The sequence below is a fragment of the Takifugu rubripes genome, chromosome 1 (assembly GCF_901000725.2).
Source record: "Takifugu rubripes chromosome 1, fTakRub1.2, whole genome shotgun sequence".
NCBI classification, from domain to species: domain Eukaryota; kingdom Metazoa; phylum Chordata; class Actinopteri; order Tetraodontiformes; family Tetraodontidae; genus Takifugu; species Takifugu rubripes.
In genome coordinates this window covers 4111460-4135922 of record NC_042285.1, presented here as the reverse complement: position 1 = coordinate 4135922, position 24463 = coordinate 4111460, and the positions used below count along the sequence as shown (strand labels likewise).

The window sequence follows — 24463 nt, the reverse complement described above, 5'->3', positions numbered from 1 at the left end:
CTGGATTGAGGACAGGGTTGAGGAGGTGGATGCTTGGAGGGTTTTCACTTCTTAAATATGGAGAACAACTGCTTTTTCATTTCCTTGTCATTATTGTGATCCTGAAGTTTAAGGGTCTCTTCTTTGAGATGCTGGATCTCCTGTTTGTTGGCCCGCTCTGCTTGCTCTTCATCTTCTCCTCCAGCATCTCCTCCAGCTGGTTCCACTGCTGTGCTCGCTCCTCCCACTGTTGACGGACGTATCTCATCATTGTCTTCTCCAGGCTCCGGTCTCTCCAGCCACATCCTCGTGACCTCCTCTCGGTTGGCAAGCTCTTGGTTGATCTTTGCCAACTCTTCAGAAAGTCTCTTTGTTCACTGAGAGCTGGAGCTTCATCTGCTCTTCTCTCCATCTCACCCTTTGACTGAATCTTTTCTGCTGCTCCAGCAGCTTCCTCCCCCAAACATTCCCTTCCGGCTCTTTGACATGATCTTCTTCAAGATCATCTTTTTTCCTGCTTGTCTCCTCCAGTTCAGCCTTTGTGCTGCTCACCAGGTTCGGAGCGTCGGCATGAGCAACAGTCCTCATCTGCTGCCTCCCGAGGGCCACGCTGAGCCATTTGTCTTTGTCAGACCTTTTTTTTTAAAGCTGGTGTGCTCTCCTCTTCGTAGATGTTGGCTGATCTCCACAGCTTCATGTTTTCCTCTCGTGGTTCTTTTAGCTCTCTCATCGGCTCTTCATCTTTGTCACTTTTTCCCTGATCTCACTCGTAAACTGGTTTTCGAAACAGGAAGTCAATTAATCTATGAATTCAGGTCAAAGGTGAGAACCTATCACATTTTATAACAAATGAATGCAGAAAACCATCAAATCCCCTCCCAAAATCCTCTATTTCTCAACACTGTACAATATACAGTATCTCTTATTATTAGAAGTATATAAATGGAGCCATTCATCACAGCACATGAGCCAAAATCAACCTGCTGTTTGTGTAAAAGACAAGCAGATCATGTGACCAAAACACATCTACTGGATTTGACAGAAGGGGCCTCTCGCAGGTTTATTTATTAATTAAGGGTTACATTCAGGTTTGTGCATAATTCAGTACTTGAGTTAAATAAGAATTTTTTCCATATGCTAGCCATGAAAATAGGGGATATTGTCAAACTGGGTTCTGCGCTTCTGCTCTGGAGAAGATAGGAGGGTGAGTAAACAGAGTAGAGGCTGCCTCGGATCGGCTGTGTGGCTGATTCTGCTGGAGATGAATTGAATGGCTGACATCCAGGTCGCTGTCTGCTCCGGCTCCGGGAACGTTTGTCTGGGTCCCCAAGCTGCAATCTGTCAGTCATAGACAGTGAGACAGCTGCTCCATCCAGGTGCCAGCCTATGCCGCGCTGCCATCAGGGCAGCCCGTCCTCCATTATCCCATTCATTTACAATGTGGAGACCACATCATACTGCCAAATTCAGGCAGAACTCAAGAGGTAAGAGACACACATTCATCCCCAAGATGGCGATAAGAGAAGAGAAATACTTCTACCCTTTAGCACTAATGCATAACAAGAGAAGCAGAAACTTACTTGGCTTTCACATCTCCACAAATGACCTTTTTCCAGCACAAAATGGCTTATTTCAGTCCTGTCTGGGCTGAAATTGGAGTTTCTGAATCTCCAAGGCAGGCGGCTAACTTCAGAATGATGCTTTACACACACTCTCCCCCTTGAGAATGATGTGTTTCACACTCATTTGGACGGTGTTATGGCAGCCCTCATGGCAGCAGCAGCAGCAGCCCTCACAGCTGACTGACACATAGTTGAAATTGCCTTCTTTCAATTGTATAGAGGTATAATAGAAGGGCAAAGTTGCCCAGTTAATTAGCCTAGCTTAAAAGCTGGCAGCGATATCCTGCTATAGGATGATGGAACAATCAAATTGTTATATTGAGACTAAATTGTGCGTCATTAGCCTTTGTGTGTTAGTTTAGAAGAGACAGGAGGGGCTGTCTTTAGATGGGGGAATTCCCTTCCATTACTTTTAAGTATTGGTCTGCCTTCTCAATCTGAAAACAATATATATTCTTTTATCGCTTAGCTTTTCTTTCTTGGAACAGAGAACTAATTTCTAATCATCCTAAGCTAAGCTAGCACCTGCGCACCTAATTCAGTCCTTATCTCCTTTAAGGTCTGATATTGCAGCATTCTGTGTAATTCTCCATTGGTTATTATCCTTTCTTCATCTCTCAGTCCTAGTTTCGCACTTTGTAATTTTCCTCTAAGTGTAGGTGCAGCAATCAGATTTCAACACTCATTTTCTTTTCATAGCTTTGAGCTGAGAGTCCTTTCCACCAATTAGCTGTGACAGCGGCCGTCTCCAGCCGGAGCCAGAGCGGGGCATGTAAAAAAGATTTACAGCTTTGTGAGCCAAATCCACCCTCAGGTCTTATCACAGCCCCCTGGGCTTCGGCCACCATTTAGCATAGCCAAAGGCTTTACTGGGGGATAATGGCCGGTCCGAGCTGCTTTCATCAGGGAACCAGTGGGATGATGCCTGCTGTTTGAGACACCGACCCATAAAGTTCAGAGCGTTCTCAGCTCTGTGTGCAGCAAACACAGACGGGGTGGGTTCAAACTCACCACAACCTCTGTGTTTTCCACGTGAGGGTAATTGGGTTGCATGCACATTAAATCCGTTTGTCGGCGCGTCTGACGCTGTGAGGTTATTACTCGGATAGCTATTATTCAAATGAACTGTGATGAACTGTGCTTTCGCAACCACCTCTGTTTGGGCTGAAGCTGTATTCAGGAGCTATCAGAGGTTGCTTCAGTAATGTAGATACCAGGAATTAGTAGAAATGAGACAGTGCTAATCCACCAGAGGAGCAGGGGTACACAGAGAAACTGGCAGCGCGCAAGATTTCAACACCAGATAAGATCGCGCTCATCTGACTTTGCGTTTAAGCGATAGGCTGTATATTTCAGTCAGTGGAAGAGAGAAGCCTCATTCAGGAAAGATCAGGCGTGAAGCGTCATTTCCCTCGTGATGTCTGCCTGTTGCTAATGCAATTAGCTTCCTCTAACCGTTAATTGAAAGCTTAAATTTACCGTCGGTAATTTTCATAGAAGGTTGGTGTTTTTATCTGAAATCTCATTCATCCACACAACTTTAGTGCAACCAAATTAAATCTTTGATAGCACCAGCTTGTAGTTAAGAACATGGCTGCCAGACAGTGGTTTATATTCAAAAGGAAGTGGAATGAGGATCCTTGTAAAAACATAACTTTTAGAGGAGAGTTATTAGAAGAATTGAATGTAGAGCCTCAGGCAACGTAACTGCCAAAATTCGCAACACAAACTATCATTTAATTCAAGCCCATAACTGTGATGGGCCTTAATATTGACACCATGAGCCCCATAAGTTCAATGCATCATTCCATTCAGAGTTGCAAACAGTTAAAATAAAATAAAAGGGGGAATTGGAACTTTTCTTCACTGGTTGCACAGAAAATAGTTAAAATACATCAAAGGAAGGAAGATGGATCATAAACAGTCTGATGTTTCAGATGGAAAATTCAGAAATATGAGGCTAGCTAATGTGGCCAAAAAAGTGTTTTTCTGATTAAAAAGGGGAACATCTGCCCTTGAGCTTCATAGCTTCTCCCTGTATGAATGCCATCATCGCATAGGATCAGTGGCTTCTGTGGTGCATGACTGATCGTCAACAATTTCCTCTATGTTTGCCACTTTTTAGTAGATTTGAACGATCTCGTCGTGGAGGAAACAGCACATTTGTGAAACCAAAGCTGCTGGATCGGATTCTGGAAGTGGTTTGAGGAAAGAACACAATGTGGACCAAAGTTTTAAAAGAAAATGTGGTTCCATTTTGGTACAACCCTCACAGGAACGACGTCAGGGCAGGTCGGAGGCAGATCGCAGTTTATTCGCCATCAAGGAGAACCCTTGTAATTTATATAAAAAATTCTGCAGGAAAAAAGGGCTCAAAATAAGCCGTAAAGCCCCAGGTAAGTATCTGCATGTAGCTGATAAAGTGCTACATTCTGTTACACTTGCAACCTTATGAATATTCACCATGTTACATCCCTAAGTGGGGATAATCCCCTTTGTTTGCCCTATCCATTTATAGCTAAACGTCTCACATAAGCGTGCTGATCTCTGAGCGCTATCATCAGTCAAACTAACTTTGATTGGACTCAATTCTTTAATTAACAACGCAGCTTTAATTACATTAGAGTGGTGGTTTTTCCTCTCCCCTTTCAGCTGCCCAGAGGTTCAGTCTCCTCGTTCTCTGCCTGACAAGGGGCAAAGTGCCACAGCGCCAGAAAGACTCCCCATATTTTCATTTGAATGGTTCAGCCTCAAATCTCCCTCTGAGACGCGTTTTATTGCATTCTCGGAGCGGCGGCGCCGGAACCAGGATGAAGATTTCATTTGCTCCCTGTAGGTAAATGAGGACTTAGCTGGTGAGGATTTCTCCTTCATTGTGCTGGTGGGGAAAGACTGAAGGAGCATTTCACTTCACAATATTCAACACACACCTTTAATAAAGTGAGAGAAGGAAGTGTTATTCTCTCGGCTGAAGCAGAAAGGTGGGCGTGCTTATTTTTTCTGGCGTGAGCTCATGATGCGATCTCCCCCGCTGCTTGTTTTTCATCACGTCACTGCCAAGCCCTGATGGAGGAGACAAAAGTCGCAACGGTTACTTTTATTAGTTCAGATCGATGCAAACAAAGGCTACTCCTCAATTTCCGACCCTTCAGATCTGCTGTGACGTATGAAATTCACTAATAAATCAAAGACATGATCTTGGGAATCTATAGAGTCTATAGAGAGTGATGCTATAAATACAGGAGATTATGGGTCCTGTCTCGTAGGCCCGTCACCTCAAAGTTTTTCCACCAGGCATTCATTTGTGGTGGTGCTCTTCGAAGTGTCCTACTAAAGCCACGCTGGGAAGGAGAGGAATGAGCAGAGGAGGAAGCCGCTATGTCTGGGGAGGCTCTGCTGGAGGGACCAAATCTGTGGAATTTAAATTAAAGGGTTCTGCTGGGCCTTCACGGATGGCACCGTTCTGCTGAGGGCTGCTATATTTTAACCCCCACTTCTTTTGACCAGGAAAAACATGTTCTTCAATCACTTGATGCTCTATTCTCCACATAGCCAGGCAGCTTTGCAGATCACTTCGGCCTAGCCACATTTTTCAAATGTAGAGGAAGTTTAGAGGTAATAGGTCAACTTTTCCTTGTATTCATAAACTTAAGGCCTCAGCAGACACCCCCCACCCCCCACCCCACAATGAAGACTTCAGGCTTCCAGGCTCTTGGATGACTCCACAGTGGGGATTCTCCATTTCCAACAACACAAGCTTAAGAAAATAAGGTCAGAACTTTGGATGCGTCAGTGTTTTGTCTTCGCTTCTTCCTCCCGTCGCTGTTGAATATTCGATCTCCCTGTGATTGTTGTTAATAGCACAGCTTGTTTTTCTTCTCTGTAACTTCAGACTTCGGCTGATCTTGGAGCAGCCGAACGGTACCTTTTCTCTGCCGGGATGAGAAAGAATTCCCATAAAAACCTCTCTAACATGGCCACCACTCCAATGGCCCAACCTCACAGAGACAGGTGCTATTATTAGAAGCAGGGACCTTCAATTCGCAGATGATTGTTTTTCGGCCCGTAAGGTTGGATAGAAGCATTACAGGTTGCATCCCTCTGGGAGGCACCGCATAGCTGTATGGTGGACAGCACCTCCAGCTACCAAAAAAAAAAGAATTGTCAGCCTTTTTAACAACCCTAGAAGCAAATCATTGGCTTTAGAACCCAGAGTAAAACCGCTTCACCTCAGGAGCACATGAACTACTTGATTGAAATTGTGACCTGTGGTGGAAATTCCAAATCAATTTTATAGATTGCCTGCAGAGATGGTTTCAGAGATGACATCATCGGGGTGAACTTGGAACAGAAAATCAATGGACAGTTTAAAGAGGGTGCACCATATATGTGGACTTTTAACAAATCGAAATACATGCACTTTACTGCCCAAAAATACTTTGAGTTTATAACATTTGAGTTGATGCACAGGTGGTGTTAATGGAGCAGCATATATGCCTGTGGCCAAATGCTGCAATTGCAATTCAAATGCTGCAGTGTGCCGCCAATGTTGCCAGAAAGGTCACCGGATCCCGCAAGAACGACTACATTTGAGGAATGTGCTGCCTCAATCATGTTTCATGTTGCTATAATAGCCGCGCTAATATTGGAACTCCATAGCATCTCAGCTTTATGCCAGAGAAAGAGGTTATGCTAATACATTGCTAATGTTAGCAATGATGAGTCGCCATTTTTATTCCTCAATTTCTAATCTAGTCAATTCGGTGACCCACCAGCACCCACTAGTGTACTATATACTGTTCTATGTTATCCAGCTGTAGAGAATTTTTGAAACGTCTGTGCCTACATTAATTACAATTAAGTTAGCCAAACTTAGCAGAATCTTGTTCTGGAGAAAAGGAGCAACTTCCAGTCTTCGAATTCTTTTCCGCCTCTATCTTTCTAAGGCATCTCCTGCTCTGATCCTTTAGTTTTTGACTTTGTCAGGAGGATGTTGAGAATTATAATGAGGCTATTTAGGTTTTGTAACGTCAGACATGTGGGATTAGAAACCTTCCCAGCAGAAGCTCAGCAGTAACTGACAACCAGGATGCAGAAACACTACTGATTTCATGACCCAGAGAATATTTATAATAACTTCTGCTATATTTCTTACATACTTCTCCTTTAAACAGAAATCTTCAAACTCTGCTGCTTGAATACTGAGAGTTCAGCCATAAATAAATATATATTTTGCATGTGTGTGTTTCATTTTCTGCCACAGGGGAATGCGAGACGCTGCACCAGCCGAGTGCCTGTGAGGCTATTACTGGCAGGAAAATTCTGAAAGGTCACGCTGAGCGGTGACACGGGGTGAATCTTTCCGCAGTGGCTCACATTAAATCAAAAACATCGTTTGAATGCCGAGTTTCAAACTGAGAGGTGAATAATGAGTAAAGACGATATTAGTGCCCAGATGGGCTTTAACTAATATATAAAGAGGAATCAATAAGGGGGGGGAAGTCTTTTACTTTGTTGCGCAGCAAAAGATGGTTAAAAAATTGAAAAAACATTTGTTAATGTAAATAAGACAGTCCTACAAATTAAAACAATTTGGATTCAACTTTGAATTCTTTTATTCCTCTATGTTTTAGAGTTTATTCTCAATGTCCGTTGAAGAGGTTTTGTCACCTGTTACAAGAATCCATGTTCACTTTAATGCAAAGGGGCAACAAGAATGACTTGTGCAGGTTTGCCAGCAGTGGCTGGAGTAAATATTTTATTTATATTCATACGCGTGATATGACCCGCCCTTGTCATCTGCAGTGAAAGTCACCTCCGCTGTGGGCCGGTGTGTCCTCCCGGGGCGCCACTGCCACTCAACAATGTACAAACACGAAAAGGCACATCAGGGTAATTGGGGCTTTAATAATCAGCATCTCGGCACTCGGCGGGATCAGTGATTTCAGATGGAGGTACAAGGACAAAGAGAAAGGGGCGGTCGAGGGGGAGGGAGGCAATCACAGCGCTGCCTTCGTTCTCAGCGGTGCGGCGAACGAGCCAAGAATGCTCTGGGAGCTTGTTCCAGCTGGCCAGATATTAGCAGTTGTCCTCCAACACCCTTCCACACAAGGGTCACATGCTGGAGCTCAGACCGCTGTGCCACTCTGCAGCCGGTGCCCTAATGAACGTTTCAACTTTAATATCCTTGCACAGCATCATTTCCACCTTGGCCCAACTCTCCACACAAGGAAAAAACAGTTCTTAGGCAGAATTGGTATTTAGTCTCGATGACTAAAGGTTGCTGTTCAGGTCTAGGTCTTGATTGCAGTCCTGCTCTTTGATTAGACTGGAAGAGGTTCTCTAGTCGGACTTGGGTCAGTAGACTAAAATGGAAATAAAATTGTCCACATGGATGGGCTGATTATATTTCTCTGTCCACTCTTGGAAAATATGGCCTTCATATTCTCTATCTATGTTCCAGGGGGTGAAATGGGAACTTCCAGAGTGACAACATGGAACACAGTCTAAATATAGTGTTGATGTGATCACAAAAGAGGCGTTTTCTCTTATTGGCCGATGCCACATTATTATCTCAGCTCCCAGTAATCTTCTGAACTCCCCCCAGACATAAATGGCAAGTGCCTCTGCAGTGTGATTTTGATTTTATTGCATGTCTCCTCTTTGTTTGTGCAACGGTATTGCACAATGTTTGAACGGAACCCCCCAAAAAGCTGCATCCACACATAAAATAAATCTATATAATAGTTAACCCGATGCTTTTGGTATGGCTGGTTTTGTTTATTTATTTAAGTCCTCCAGGAGAAGTTTTCAGAGCAACTGTGAATTGGGTTTTCAGGGTTGTTTTGTCGATTCACAAATGTTTGAAGGAGTGACTCATGCGTCGTTGCTGTGCACTGTGTGTGTGTGTGTGTGTGTGTGTGTGTGTGTGTGTGTGTGTGTGTGTGTGTGTGTGTGTGTGTGTGTGTGTGTGTGTGCGCGCACACGCTATAAAAAAAAATATAATCAAATGAAACCTTCACAAACAGGAAGGAACATATAATTATACATAGTACTTGCAAATTACAGAAGGCTGAACATGGAGTTTAACAAAAGTGACCAGAATGTCAAGTAAACAACTGATAATTAGCTGCCAGGAAACACTTGCACCATGTGCATGACAGGGTTGTTGACAGTTGAGAGTGTTGGGCTGTACAGATGATCAGAAGTGCAACGGTAGTTACAGGAAATGGCCTCAAAAATACGTACAAACCCACGTTTGTGTGGGTGGGTGTGTGTGTGTGTGTGTTTGTGTGTGTGTGTGTGTATGTGTGTGTGTGTGTGTGTTCTTGTTCTCATTACATATTGAGTACCAATATTTGCATTCTACCAGCAAAGTGAGAACATTTTTGGGTCATGAGGACATGGGTTTAGGTTTAGGTTAGGCTTAAGATCAAGGTTAGAGGGTTAGTTGGGGTGATTAGGGTTAGAAACTGAATGAAATGTTTTTTAAAGTCCTCACAAAGATAGAAGTACAAGGATGTGTTTGTGTGTGTATTTGTGAGGATGTAGACCAGACTGGGGTTCCTCTGCCTGTTTCACACTGATTCGCAGATCCAAACTTTTGTTCGTGACTGACAGTCATTGTTTCCTATACTGTATGTACTACTGACGCCCACCTCATACCCGATATTATATCTTAAGGGCATCCGCACAGGCAAGGGTCTTTAGAGCTGGTCCGGTTGGACAGACACTTCACTGGCTACAGTATTAGTAAGGGGGCTTTCTGTTTGATTTGCAATGCAGGCTGTTATGATCCACCTAGCAAAGTACAAGGACAAACCTTTGGGTGAAAATTCAAAAGAAAACAACCAAATATATATGGACCTTAGCAGACACGCAAGTACGCATTGAGATCCACAATGACCTGCCAAGATTGCTTCAATTTGATGAAGTGCTGTGTTTTCACAGTTTTTAATATTCTCCAGCCCGATGGACCCCCGCAGGGCAACATTACACTAACGTCTCCTTCCAAACTATTTTCAGTGTTTTCCAACAGCACGTAAACGTGGCTAAATATAGGCTTGTCTGTGAGTCTGAATGCCCGCTGGAAACAGTCACAGCAGTGTGTGACAAGGCTGCAGGAATTCCTGATGTTGTAATATGAAAACCAAGGAGGCCCACGTGGATGTAAATTCTGGGCAGGCCTGTCACCAAGGTGCAAGCTCGGTGAGTGGAAAAGCAAACCTCTTAAAGGTTTTACAGACCTGGAGGAAAATTACAGATAGACTCATTGAGCTTTTATAGAACTGGACAGGGAGGAACGCACCCTTGGGCTATGCTAATGAGTTTGTGTCATCACGGTTCTTAGTGTTTCCCTTTAATATTTATGAGGACAGAGGATATTAAACTGCACATCTGATCACTGCCTATATTGCACACACAACTGACAAATGACTGATAAAACTTTTTGTGTGCTTTATTCTTTATATATAAAACTTCATGAAGGATGATAAAACTCATAAAAGGTATAAATTCACCTACGGCCATTGATGAAACCATTAAAAATCAATTTATGGCCATAAATTTTAAACTTCATTTCCATGACTTACTCTAATTATTCAGGGAAGTTGTTTTTTTCCTGTCGCTACTCTGCTTCCTATATGCAGCTGGAGCTTTACGTCCATAGTTAGATTGCAACATTCCTTTTAATCTAGCCTTCAAATGACATTTGGTAGTGACATATTTCTGTTATTACCAAAGAAAATCACAACATTTGATATTTCCAAATCCATGCATTTGAAGGCCTGCAGGAGAACAGAAGGAGAGCAAAAATCAACTACTGGTGCTTTAAATCAACAAACGTGCCATGTCAGATGCCAGTTTTTCTGTAAATAAGTCCATAAAGCGATTTGACAATGCAAATTCCTCCACGCCTGCTTATGTTTTATTCATTTTCTGCATTTGCAGAGCCTGATTGCATGTCCTGGACACCCCCACCACCTCACATTGTTTGTTGTTTCTCAGTCGAACAGAATAATGCATTACAATGTTGCCATCAGACGTGTGCAGATGCTCATTAAGGAAGACGCTCGGCACAACCCTGGTGGGCTATTTACAGGGAAAGCAAGTGTTGCACCCTAACCACAAGACGGGGGAGTTTTGAGCCAGATGCTTTCCTGCTCCTTGCCTCTGTTGCTTTCAGAGGGTGGAAATAAGCAGAAATTAAGCAGCAGTTCTCGCATTAGCTCCTTGCATACCTCCTACTTCTCTGAAGTTGAGAGCATGCGGAATTTTTGCTATTTTGTATTTGGGAGCCGCTTCGACTTCACAGATTGCCTGGTGACGGCTCCCTCCTTCATTATTGACATAGGAAGGCTGTTTGCCAACCATCCCACCACCCATGATGACTCATAGTGTGCTGAACTCCCTCCTATTCATCACTTTACACCAACCATCCTTCTCAGCTTCAAGTTTTCATATCTGCTGACCTACTTTACACATACAGCACAGGCCGTCTCCACTTTCTGCTGCTTTGAGTTTGTTCTGCAGCCTACGTGGAGTTCATGATAAGAGTTTCGTGGGGATAATACTTTTATAGGGCCGAAAGTGTCGATTTCGACATACATTTGCCAAATGTTAAGGTGTATTGAGAGGTAAAAGTCGACTCTTCAGACAGAAAGACGATTGGCTTTCCACAAAATTGTTGACAGCATTTGAATCAGCATTGATGTTTGTTGCTAATCTGGAACACAAATATCTGGAACACACAAACTTGGCAATATGCCACCAAGCATTATTCCAGTTTAATCCAACCGGTTATATATATCCCAGTTCAAAACTAAAAATGGACATTGCTTCCAATTTAAAGCCACTTTATCCATGGATGTGACCAAAAATGTATTATTTAATCCCAGGAGAATAGGTCGACCACCTTTGTTGTCACACGTTCATCTTCATCCTAAATTCTCCACTTGAGAGTGAATGAAGCGAGTCATCGCCACTCTTGTCTCGTCTCATCGTTTCGACCAGATGCTAAATCTTTGACAGCTTCATCAACCACAAAATGAAGGCAGCCTTTGAGGCGGTGAGAGCCTCGCCGTAGCTCTCGGGGGCGCGAAACCAAGCGGAAACGAGATGTTATAACGCAGCAGGAAATGATGAGAAAATGTACATATTATGGATCATTAAGCACATCAGGGGGTGCAATTATGTACACCAAATCTGTCGTTTATTTACTTTAGTTTCAGGTTTAAACACTGTTGGAGGTCATCGGCTTGGTGCAGGCAGATAGGTCTCACTTCATTTCTGATGGTGTTTGGCTTCATAAATAGATAATGTCAGTGTTTTTGGGGTTGAAATGAATAAAATATGTGCATGCCGAGGCGAGTAGAAGGAAACTTGGATTCATATAACATGAAAAATCCAAAATAAACCAAAAAAATAGGAGCAAAAACTGTGCGAATATCTTGTGCGACCCAGCTGCTTCGGATGTAAAAGACTTCATCAGAACGAGCTGCAGTGGTATTCAAACGGCGCTTAGCTTTAAATAATCATATTCACAAGGTCTTTCCCCATTCATGTCTACAAAAAAACATAATCCGCTCACTCTGAATACAGAAAGATGAAAACAATATTCTGCATATTTCAATGGCATTTATTTTATTAACTTAGATTTCTTAGAATGCAGGAGAGCTGCACAATTCATCAGTCCCACTGTGTTCAAATCTATTCACTGTTGTACACACAGCGGTGCCTTCTTCAACCTCTCCTCATTTTGCCTCCCACGCTACAGATTTGGAGTGCTTTTCATATTTTATAGCATTCTGAATATAAGACGTGCGGATTGGGCTTTAAAAACAGGAACAATATTGCCGTATGTTGGCTCCAGTGGTCAACTGAGCTTTAAAAAAAAGATAAACATAAAAATTGCTTCATTATAAAATTCATTATTAAAATTCATTTAAAAATTCTCCCGCAGCTGGCTGCCACTACATCTTTATATAGCACATCAAATGCATCAAGTAATATGACAATCAAATTATTACCTCATTTCCCCTATTGGTTGAATGGCTGATGCATTGATGGACAGGAATGGATGGGTGGACGGATGGGCAGTCAAACCTCCACTGTGGACAGTGGGGAAGGAGACAAGTAATAAATTGATACACCCTGTAAATGCTATTTAAACAGTGGAAAAAATGTTTTCGTTCAATTTCGTGCATTGGGGGCTTTGACATTGCAAGTCCCTTCAGAATCCAGAAAACCACTAAAATTTAAGCTTTTCCTCGGCCACTTATCATTTCCTGAAAATCTCCATTCATAACATGTTGAGTTATTTAGGTCAGGCAGACAAACACTGGCTGTCACATGACCTCCTTGGCAGAGATAATTAAAACATATTAAAAAAAATCGAAAAAAGAAAATAAAGACTTAAAGAATAAAAGGAAATAATGACTAATGGAATTAACCTGAGAGCGAAGGGAGCAAAGCCATGATGTGAAGACAACAACCAAGGGAGGAATTTTCGAATCAATCCAAGAACAAACTGGCAGCCAGCGAAATGACTCAGAAACTGGGGTCATCTTCTCTTTTCTTTTGGCACTCATTAAAAAGCAGTATCTTGACTCGAAGGACCCAAATCAGCACAGTCTTTGGAGATATCATGAGGCCCAAACAGAACAATCTCAGTGTTTTTATTTTTGGAGTGCAGAGAAATGATCCTTTTCTTGATTACCGCTATACAGACAGAAGGTCCACATTGTATGCTTTTCCCTATTTAGTACCACATTAGGAAAGCAATGTACTCAGAGGACTGTTTGTAGATCAACTAAGCACAGTGAGAAGACAAGAGGGCCAACTATAGGGCCTTGAGGCACTCCACATGCACGAGGCGCTGCATAAGGCTCAGCAGCTTTCTAATCTTTTTGCTATTAAAGTTTTGAGTTTGAACCTTCTGGGTTGAAGTCAAAATTTCCAAGATCAGGGATATCCAATTTTCGCCACAACAAAGTTCTTTCCTGATCCGGCCCTAAAAGAGATGTATCCAGCGGCCGCCTGTAAAGTCTTTTTAAGAATGTGAAAATACAGAGGCTTTTTTGAGGTGACACCAGATGCTTTTTCAGCATGTCAATTGCATACTCGAAAAAATATGGATCATTACATAAAAGAGCCATTTGAACCCAACACGAGCACTTCCCCTCCCCCGATAAGTCCTTTTTCATCTCCTTAAACAGGGCCTCAGCATTGCTATCATTTACCTCGCCAACAATTTCACAGTCTCTGATCTCTGAGAACAGCCGTTCGGTCAATGTCCCCACAATGGAATTGACATTGTACCAATATATGTGAATTGCACAAGGGTTCACAAATGCATTGACCAGCTTCACTACCATAAATCGACAAACTTGGAAAGTATATTTCCAGTAATCTGGCATGGATTGGGATTCCTCAAAATCCTCGTCAAGGGACGGCGTGGAAGCAACGCTCGAACTGTCTTTTTCTTCTAGGCCATCAGCGAGTGCCAAAAGATTTTCAGTGACTTTCTCAATCTTTTTCATGGCTGCGCTGGTGAGGTCCGTCTTCGTCTCGTGTTGTGCTGCCTGCTGATGCAACCATGTAAACAACTCGTCTATAAGGGCGTCGGCCTCATCCTGAACCTGCCGCCTGAACCTCATGCCTAAATTTGGGCTAGGCTTTAGATAGAGGACCAGGGAATAAGCCAGCTGCTTGTTAAACACATTGAGCTGCTCCTGTTCAATCTCCTTAGCAATTTGTGTGAAATGGCACTCAACCGTGCCTTCAGTCTGCTTGTCCTCCATTTTAGGAAGCAGCTTTTCCATCAGCCAGTCCACCTTGTCAAGTAGCACCATAATAGATGCATCTGAATCATCTGGCGAACAGAACAAATGTTGCTTTTTCAGCTTTGCCACCAAGCAAATGACAAACTCCTTGGCAAATCTGCAGAAGAAGAACACTGTGGACCTTCTTCTCACTTTTATCCAAGACTTTTTGTCAAGCTTCCTCCGCCTTGTCGGAACGCATCCCATTATGATCCTTACTATGTCAGAAGCAGATTCCATTGTGTCTTGGATGACGGTACGTAAAATCTGCCTATACTCGTCATCGGAAATGTCCTCATTCTCGTTGATGGGACTAAATTCATTTACCAGGTCTTCCAAGATCCGAGTTATGTTTCTGATGCCAATTTCTGTGATACTCGCCAAGTAATCATCAACCTTGTCCATAGGAGCCAAGGGACCATCTTCACGCCTGCCATCAGTGTTTTGAGTACATTTTTCAATTAACATTTTGGTGGATAAATTCGTTATTTCCATACTAGATTGCGAGACAATGGCCTGTACCGCCTTCTCAACTGACCACAATTCTATTGTTTCTAACTTAATGCTTTTCAACTCGTCCAGGTAAGCTTGGACAAGCGGGCGTATCATTTCACTGGAGAAAGGGCTGTTGGTGCTGGGAGCAAATGGAGCATTGTGACTGTTGGTCGAATTTTCCTCCATTGATGGGATATGTGCGGGATTCACAATCACCCATTTGCAATTGCAATTGCAAAATGGTTAATTGTGAATGAGGATGAACTTCAAAGCACCTTGTGCTGCATGTCAAAGCACATCAAAGGAAAATTAACTAGTCCAAGTTTGAGTTAAAACCTGGCTGCTCAAGCCCGCCACGTCCCCAATCACACCTCAGTGATGTGTAAGATAGTTTCTGACTGAAGTTCGACTTGAGTTGGGGTGTCAATATTTGAGCGTGTGCTGAGCTTTGTGGAGACGTAAATGTTAAATAAAAGGCAATTACTGCAGAATGATTGGTTGTTTGCAGATGTCGCTGATGGATCGCTGAATGGTATCAGTTTGGGTCGATCCACGAGATGAGCTAAGAGAAATCATCATCCTGAAAGGTGATTTTTAAAGAAATGGGGAATGAAATGAGACAAAATGGGAGAGGCAAAGTAAAATAAAATGAAGGGGGGAAAAGACATTAAAACAGATGACAGGCATGGGTTTAACGAGCTTATGAAGACCAGTGATGGCATGGCTCCTGCTTGCAGCCCATCTTTTAAATGGAAACAAAGGTCTCGGGTTCTGTATGGACTCTTCAAGGGATGGATACTGCTCCGGTGCCCCCAACCCCCCCCCCCCCCAAAAAAGCTTGGCAACTTTCTTGTCTTGCAGTAAATTCTCAACAGGCTCTCTAAAGCCCAATCCAGCAGTACTTTCTAATCTTGAAAATGCGCTTGGGTGAAAACAAAAAGGGGGACTGGGTTAGCATCTGCTGCAAAAACGTTTTATTCCTTTAATGTTTCGGTTTCTGGAAAGCAGACTGTATCCTGCAAAATGTACTGTATCTTTCTGCAGCTCATCATGACAGGTGGCCGCTGACCTCATCTTTCCACCAGAATATCAGAACCTATCAGGTATAAATGAAGTGAAAAGCCTGAGAAATCTGGGCCTGACGTGGTGTAGCTGTGGTTTCCAAAGCTGCACTTCTATAATGCCTGCTTGTCCTTTGCCCCAGCGTTTACCCCACTTGTCAGTCTCAGAGTTAAATCGCTACATAGAGGTGAAAAACACGATTGGCGGAGAGTGTGTGTCTGAAGAAATGTGGCTTAAACTCCACAGATTACATTTCACAGAGAAAATGTCAAGGTGGATTACATTACCTGTTATCTTGCCGGGGTTCCGATCTAGGCTTGGCAGCCAGTAAATTCCCTATTAAAAGGATCGAGAAGAACACAGGTGGAAAGAAAGATCTGCCACTGTGGGGTGAATTGGTGCTGAGGTTTTTTCCCACCGCTTTGGGAATGTATTCAGAATCCAGATACCAGGCTGAAAGCGAGCTGTGTGGGACACAATGGCCGGATTGTTCCATGGCGTTTTCCTGCGCACTGACCCTGAAATTCAAGTAAAATTACACTCCTGCGAAGAAAATATTTTGATTTCATTCATCCGATCACTTCTTAAATCAGGATGTATTTGGTACCTTCTTAGAGGGCTAAATAAGTCTGCACCTAAAGGAGTGTGCAGCCTTTAACAGAACAGATTCAATGAGATTAATTCTATGAATCCAGTCTTCTTCTTGTAGAAATAAGGGAATAAATGCAGTAAGCATTGTGATTTGTTGCAAATATCCAACGTGATAGATGAAATTTGCAAGAAATTAAATGATTAATAGTTGATAATAGCTGATAATGGTTTATGTTTTTGAACACTGAGTTAATATCTTTACTGAGTCACTTGAGACCAAGTTTGGCTCCATGATGTGACACCGGATGTGCTGTTCACTCAGCAATTAATGTGGTTTCCCACGTGTTCCTGTTTGCAATGTTGATCACTTAGCTGTTATTTCTGCCGTCGTTTGCCCAGCTACGTATAATGGTTGCTAATGTGTGCAGGCAGGTGTAAAGGGGAAATAACAAGCAGTCTCAAACTGGTAGCAGCTTAAAGATACAGCTCAGTTTAGTCTTCTTCATGTTCGAAGATTTCTTTCATCTTTGATTAGCCGCTACGAAGCAGATTTTCTAATACTGTGGAGTACTGGTGTCAGGCTGAACTGATCAGTGTCTGATTTGTTTCTGTTGGAAATGAGATATCAACATGAACTAATCCTTTCAACCGCAAACAAGCTAAAACTGGGGTGCAGATGGATGTTTGACACAAAGCCGCGTCAGCACTTGGCAGCCGTCGCTATCGCTAATTGCAGCATCTGTCACGGTGAAGGGTTCAGGTACAACAATCCCAATGCCAAACCTGATTGTCTCGCTGCCTGTCAGATAACAGCACCAGCTGTGCATGTTCATCCTCAATGTCGGGGATTAGATGCAGAATCGTGGTGTTTTCATTTCAGATCGACCCTGATTTTATAGTCCACCTGTGGGCAGATTTGGCCTGGCATGAATCAGATTGCATTTGCATCCCAAAAACAAGCCTCCGTTCCACTGACTTGCAAGGACGTGCACTTTCCCTGTGCCCTCTTCCTAAACAGCCAAAGCCACAAAGCCAATCTATGTTTGTTGGAGAGGCTCCGGACATTTCATTCCACCCTCTGTCACATAAAATTCCTCCCTGCGCAGTGAGGGGAAGCGAGAGCCTAAGAGCTTCAGCTTCAGTCACCGAACCACACCAGGGGCATACTAATATCACCTCAGTCCAGCTGCCCGCGTCACACGGATGCATAGGCTTGATTACGAAGCACTGCGTTGTGTACAAAAGGTAGAGGCGCGGTGTAAAGAGAGCACTGGCCAACATCTAATGTTACATTCTGACACTTGGGTGACTTGTTGCACATTAAGAAGCGAAAGCTGCATTTGGACTGTCAGCTTTAAGGTTTCCAAATTAAATTAAAGTAAAAGAATTAGTGTCAGATCGACTAATACAGGGATAGCACACATATTGAGAATGGAGGTGTTGCACTTCAGGTGAAGGTTATGGTTGCAAAGGTCTGTATCAGTCGTCACCAGTCTGAACAGACGTGGATGGAAACTTCCTCTCTCGTGGATTAATCTTTACCAGCAACCTGGTTAAAAACCATTCCGATTGTGTGGCTTCCTGTAATGTGTATCTTTCTCTGGTCCACTTTGCCCAGTCAGGGACTACCGGTACACTAGAGTTAACAGCAGACCACATTGACGTTCGATATGGTCAGTTATCCATGAGAAATACTGGACGCTAAGTTGATTTTTTGAAAAAAACAAACAAAAAACAAACAGCAGGAGAAAGAGCAACAACATTTTATATTTAATCCATTCTGATGGTTGGCTGGTGGTCGGCAGGCCTTAGCAACATGTAATCACCGCAGTCATGACTAACTCCACATTGTCGGAGGAGGCATTGCTAAAATTAGCATCGGTCTCAGCAGCACCGAAAGCTATTACTTTAAGCAACATTTTCCTCTCCAGAATTTAGCAATTCTCATTAAATTCAAGTCATTTGCGAAAATCTGTGCACAGAGCAGCGGTTGTCTTGTTTAAAAGAGCCTTGTATCATTAGGTTATGCAGACTGTCTCCCGTGATTTTGCTGACTCAGACCCATCAAGCTACCAGACTCCATAAATCTGCTTAGTTGGACTCCACACAAACGGACCATTTAGTTGTTAATACAAAAACTATTGATTCCTGGCACCTAAAACAATGGCTGCCATTCTTCTGGGGTTGTTTCTCTCCTACCACCATCAACACAGGATATGTTGACCATAGGAACATTAACAACAAGCATGCACAGGTCTGCCGTTATACTGTCAGGTTTTAATGTATCAAAAGTGACATTTTCATTGAGATTTATACACAGCCAACACAGATGGAAAGAACCAGTGTGGGGAACTACCTCCGTGTGACATCACTCCTCGAATGGTTGGGCGTATTGCTTGTTTTTCCTTGGTCAGCAGGTCAGACTGTTGCCAAGAATTACTTTTTTCCAGGATTCCAATCATAAATACTTAGAATTTATGGATTTTATGAGGTGGCGCTCGAAAATGTCAAGGGTGTGTTGTTTTGGCCTTTCACCGGTAAGCAAATGGGCATTGTAGGGAGTGTGGTGAGAGGCCGGCTTATTGCACTGTCGACACTTTTTGGGGAGATGGATGTGTGGTATGAAAGCACAGCAAAGTAGTATGATCACCTCATGGAATTGCAGTTGCACAAAGGTCAGTGATTTCAACCCAGGCATGTTTTATCCAGCGAACTCAGTAAAGGTGTCTGAGAGACTAGGTCTAATGTTGGGCTGTGATTAGCAACACTGTCATTAGCCAAAAACTGAGGATGCTTCTGCAGTACGCAGCACTGTCAGAGCATTTCCAGAACTGTGTAGGTTGAACACCCATTTGTGCGGCGCAGAGCAGCAGGAGACTGGTTTAAATATTCCCAGTGGAAGGACACCGCGATGCTAATGTTCCATATGTCTGCAAGTGCAGCAGCGGCAAAATTCCAGCTGACACATAAGGATCACAGCTCAGCAGAACGTCTTTGAATTAAGGAGGCTAACAAAACCAAACTGAAAGTTAAAAGCCTCGAGAGTGTGTATTGAAAAGAGTTTTGCGAGCAGCAGGGTAGCTGCGTTCATCGGTGTTTCCATTTGAGGGAACCACGACGGGAACGAGCTCGAGACCATAAATGAAGCGGCAGCTTCCTCCGTCGTATCTGCAGGGAACGTCACGCGCTGTCATGTTTTGACAAAGCAATGATGAATCCGTCTGCATTTTCCATTCCGCCTCCATGTCTCGGACGTTGTTTTCACACGTGCCGCTGCGAGCACCTTCCTATATCGGCATCAAGACAGATCTCTTTTGAGGAGGGAACATCTAGTTTTTAATTAAATCATCACTCTGTGATTGTGTTTTGTGTCTGCTGCAGGGCGCTGCTGCTCATTTTACACTGTTGACGAATGCATTGTGCTGCTAATCCTTGGACGCAGCGGCGTTACGGCAAACGCAGCTTCACCAGAGTGTGGGGCATTTGTCAATGAGCCACACAGTGAAGTGTTACAGCACCAAAAGCACAGCCCAGACACCCCTGTGAAACCCAGTCACATTAAGATGATGACTAGTTTTCAGCACTCCAAAATAGAATTTGACAGTCCCCCTTAATAGTTTATTAGCTGAGACAAGCAGCAGAAACACCGGTGCTGATTCATTATCACCTCCGCCTGCTGACGGCCGGGGCGCCCTTTTGCCCTTTTGCCCTTGGGCCATCAGCGTGCGGCGCCACGTGAGCGCCAAACACGCCGGCTCTGATGCGTCTTTGAGGGCCGCGGTGGCGCAAGGTTTCGACACAGAAGCGCCGACTTTTCAAAAAGCGACATTTTGCGTTCGCCGAGCGCCGCCGAGTGCATCGGACCGGCGCCACGGCGACGCTCGGCGTCATGATTTATTCGTTATGACACTGAGAGCTTCAGTGGCAACTTGCCCAGCGCTTGCTTGTAGTCTCCTTGTCACTGCAGGTCCAAGTGTGACAGGTTGGCACACTTTCCTAGCTTCTGCCTGGTTCTTTACACCTAAACACATTTTCTCTTCTCTTGGCTGCGGACACTCCAGTACATCAGATGACGCATTGTGTGAATTTTCCACCTTGTGCTATTTCTCCTTTCTTACATAAGCTACAACTAAATGCTCTCACCAGGATGATAGTGGTGCGTTTTAACCCCCGAGTCTTGAATTCCTGTGGGCTCCGATATGGTTCCATTTTCTCTGGTCATGTTTTCCCATCTGCAGTGGAATCTGAGAACCACATTTTCCCCCTCCTTGTCCTCTCTCTCCTCCTCCCCTTCGCCGCCGCAGCCTCGCCCATGAATTCCGTAAACACCAGGACTTTGTCTACCGCTGTTGTGGTCAGTCTGTTGTGTGAAGCCGAGGCTTCGGAGACCTTCGGCTTCATGTACGGCCTCCAACATGTTCGCGAACTGCCACTCACATTGACCCAAAGGGGCACGTGGGTGGCAAAAAGGCAAGGCCGTGGTGATTTGTGCTGTCTGCGGCTTTTCTTTTTTTTTTACTATCCCTCAGTCACCCAAGGACATCTTTTATGGCCACATGTGTTTTTACCGGTCTCACAGCTGCCCTCCTGCTGCGAGAGTTGAGGCAATAGCATAGCTAAAAAAGAAATTTAATTCCCAGCTCTAATCTAGGCTGATATAAAAAGATGAATTTTAGTTTCCCTACACTAAATTTATTCCATATTCGTTTTTTGTGTGGGGGAAATTTCCCCCCCCAACCTAAAAACTTGGGGGGGGAAATTAGACAGAAGCCTAAATAATGTAATATAGAGCAGAAGGAGGCCCACAAATGTGAACATATATATTGAATACTATGTAAATGAGAAAGAAAGTAATTTTTTTTACCTCTAAAAAGAAAAATGCTTGAAAGATTTTCGCTGTTGCCCCCTGGTGGTGGACTGCGATAAAGCGTCCTAAATCCCACCCAAAAGGGAAACTGGATTTTCCTTTATTAATTTGAGGTGGAATATTATGGCTGATAGCTGTCTCAGCCTCGTTTTAGCATCTTCTTTGAAAAATTCTGCATTCTTGTAAAAAAAATTTTTTTTAAAAAACACCCTTTTTTTAAATCGAAAAGGAAAACAAGCGACACTCCAAGCGAATGTTTATTAACTTGCACCTCCAGTTGCCCTGAAGGATCATGTTGTGGCCTCTGCAGCTGTGCAACCAATCAGCTGAATGAATCACATTCTCTCCGGAGAGTCTCCACCCAGGGTCACGGCTAAAGTCCTTTATGACCTCCGCCGTGAATCTTGATGATTCACAGCGGTAATTACCACATCGAGGAGCCAAACCTGTGGTTGACCATTGACTCCACTCTTGCATTCCACACTGAAAATCCCAGACAGTGGCAGGCCTGACTGTGGATAATGATATTAAGGGAATTTATAATGTGGTTATTTTCTAATGGAAGGAGATGACGAGGTGCTCGGAGATGCGAACAGCAGGTAGATTGCTCATTCTTATCTTGCATCTAGAGTTACTGCTGGCGTTTAGCATTCCGTACCACAGGGGCCTGAGCTGCAGGCGGAAACATAATGTATCAGTTAATCTTAACTAAGGTTTGTATGGCGTCTTGTTTGATCAGCAAAGTCTGATTAACTTTGGACTGGATCATATGGCCATTCAGTTTATTTTTTCCCCCTGTTTTGTAATGGAACCTAATTGTTTTGGTCATTATAGCTTCATTAGCAACAGACACATCTTTAAATTGTCAAATAAAGTTAGTATCACTTGCACATTGTTGCGCTATAGACGAGATAAGGCTACAGCTTCTCACAAGAATACATTTGACGGCCTGGATACAGGTTATATTTCCTTTCTTTTTTTCTTTATTGTTTCTGCCTCGTTGTCGTCGATCATTTTTAATGTCCAGTACCTGCAAAACTATCAGCACTTTCCCCCTTTCTACACATCCTGTGGGTCATATGTGCCTTTCTCAGTAAAACTCCACTAAACAGAAAGGTTTGCTGTGGGGCTTTAACCACCGTAACCCTGCAGTATTTGCCTTTCAGAAGATTGATAAAGGCTGCAAATATGAATGCAACCCCGACATAAATTAGCCGGGGGTGCGACAGCTAAAATGATTGGTCGGAGAATCGCCATATGTGTGCTTCAGATCTATAGGGGGATGAGTCCTTCTAGAGACCTTGGCTGCTTGATCAATATATCCTCTAGAGTGGAATGAAAGAGGAATATGGAGGAAATGAAAATGGTCAGTGCACATAACTCTTTCGAGATTGCGTGTCGTTTGACATTAAAGGCGGGTGTGTGTTTTATCAGTGCACTCAGGTGTCATCAACCTAATGTAAAGGATCCATTATTATGAGCTCTGACAGCTGATGGGTATTTTTGGACCGGTCTATGTGGTGCAGAGAGAAAAAGAGAGAGGGTAGCTTCTCCTTCTCCTTGGTGTTATTCTCTCTCTAATGCCGACCTTAAACTGGATGAAAGTCCAAGCACAGAGGTTTGATATGAGCTTTGCTAAGTGCCACAATCTGACTTTGCTGTTACGAAGGAAAATGAGCTTGTGGGGGAAGACAAGAACTGACTGGTTCTTTTTAAACATTTATCCAGCTGGTAGGATGGACAGAAAAGCAGACAGGACAAAAGGAACAAAGAGCGGGATGAGAGCAGCCTTTGGCTGTCAGGAGGAGCACCTCTTGACCTTCCTGGTGGGGGAAAATTGTAGTGGAGAGCAGGGTGGGCTTTGAAGCCTGCCCGGCGCCACACGCTTGAATGGTTGGCAGAGTGTGAGGCTGGGAAAAGCCAGCAGCTTTTACTGGAGCATCTTCAGTATTCCCAGATCCTGTCAGCCCCTCCTGCCAAACTGGCCCTCGCTGTGGAATACTTGATATGGCGGCTGAGCGGGACGCGGGTCTGTGCAGGATCAAAGCGGAGGACAGAAGTGCTGCACGGCCGTGATCCTCATCTGTCCGCTGCCAGCCTGGATTCCATTCATATTTCACAGGCAATCTCCAGGTCTCATCCGTCTCGCTCTTTTCAGATTCACACCCAACAACCTTGTCCTAGATAACAGGCAAGAATGTATTTTCACCTTCAACCAAGTAATTACAAAAAAGGAAGAAAAATTTAGGCAGCACTCAAAAAAATGTTATTTTTTATTCTAGGTTCTCCTTTTGTGATTCAAGGCCCGCTTCCGAATCAGCTTCCCTGTCCCCAGGGCCCTGTTTGCTTTTATGCGGACACCTGAGTGTGAAGAAGCAGCTCAAAAACAGATGACTAGAAACTTGCTCAAAGATATTTAACTTATAAATATCTGAAAGACACTATTGTATGTTCGCTCTGCCAGCTATTCACAAAACACAGAAGTCCCTTTCACACAGGGACTGGAAGACTGTTGCACCTCTGTTGCTCTTTACCGTTCTGTACCGGGCCTGCAGAGGTGCAATGGAAGTGGGGTGTGTGAATATCTATGTTTCACACCTTTGAGTCAGTCTTTGTTGCTTCAATGCTGCCCAGAATCTTTTAGGGCACAATAGCCACCTTTTTACACAGGGAGTGCGAGATGGGAGCTTCTGTCCATAACTTTGACCTTCTGCAAGAGTTCTCGACCTTTACTTTCAGTCTAAACAAAGCTCGGCTTCATAACTCCTCATGAGAGAATCACGTGTGAAAAGTCCTTGAGAAATGACTGTGAGACTCGTTCAGCTGTCCTCGGACAAATAAACCGCCCATAAAGTATGAAATCAATTCAAAACCTTTAAAAAGAACCTGGCCTGCAGTTTACTGATAGAAGAGTGAAGCATTAGGCTAATTGGAAGCGGATCTTATTGATCCTTAACTGCATTCAATATATCTACTTTTACATCCTTATGAAAATAAATGCCTCCTGTCTGTTCCGTCAGCTTCCT

The 24463-nt window shown here is 43.6% G+C and overlaps 1 protein-coding gene and 1 long non-coding RNA gene across 2 annotated transcripts; one reads left to right on the top strand and one right to left on the bottom strand.

Moving 5' to 3' along the window:
* Nucleotides 1-4177: 4177 nt before the first annotated feature.
* On the bottom strand, nucleotides 4178-14890 carry LOC105418261 (uncharacterized). The gene is made up of 3 exons (XM_029844150.1): nucleotides 13052-14890; nucleotides 12629-12709; nucleotides 4178-4664 (listed from the first exon to the last, which is right to left on the bottom strand). The coding sequence occupies exon 1, from the start codon at nucleotides 14888-14890 to the stop codon at nucleotides 13514-13516; it is 1377 nt and encodes a 458-aa protein (XP_029700010.1). The 3' UTR covers nucleotides 4178-4664; nucleotides 12629-12709; nucleotides 13052-13513.
* A 593-nt stretch (nucleotides 14891-15483) lies between these two features.
* LOC115249664 (uncharacterized) lies at nucleotides 15484-23622 on the top strand. Its single transcript, XR_003888353.1, has 3 exons — nucleotides 15484-15504; nucleotides 15962-16020; nucleotides 23166-23622. It is a non-coding gene; the product is annotated as an uncharacterized lncRNA (long non-coding RNA).
* The last annotated feature ends 841 nt before the right edge of the window (nucleotides 23623-24463 follow it).

Excerpts from the sequence above, each read along its gene's own strand:
- LOC105418261 (XM_029844150.1), bottom strand. The coding sequence starts at position 14,890 with ATGTTAATTGAAAAATGTACTCAAAACACTGATGGCAGGCGTGAAGAT.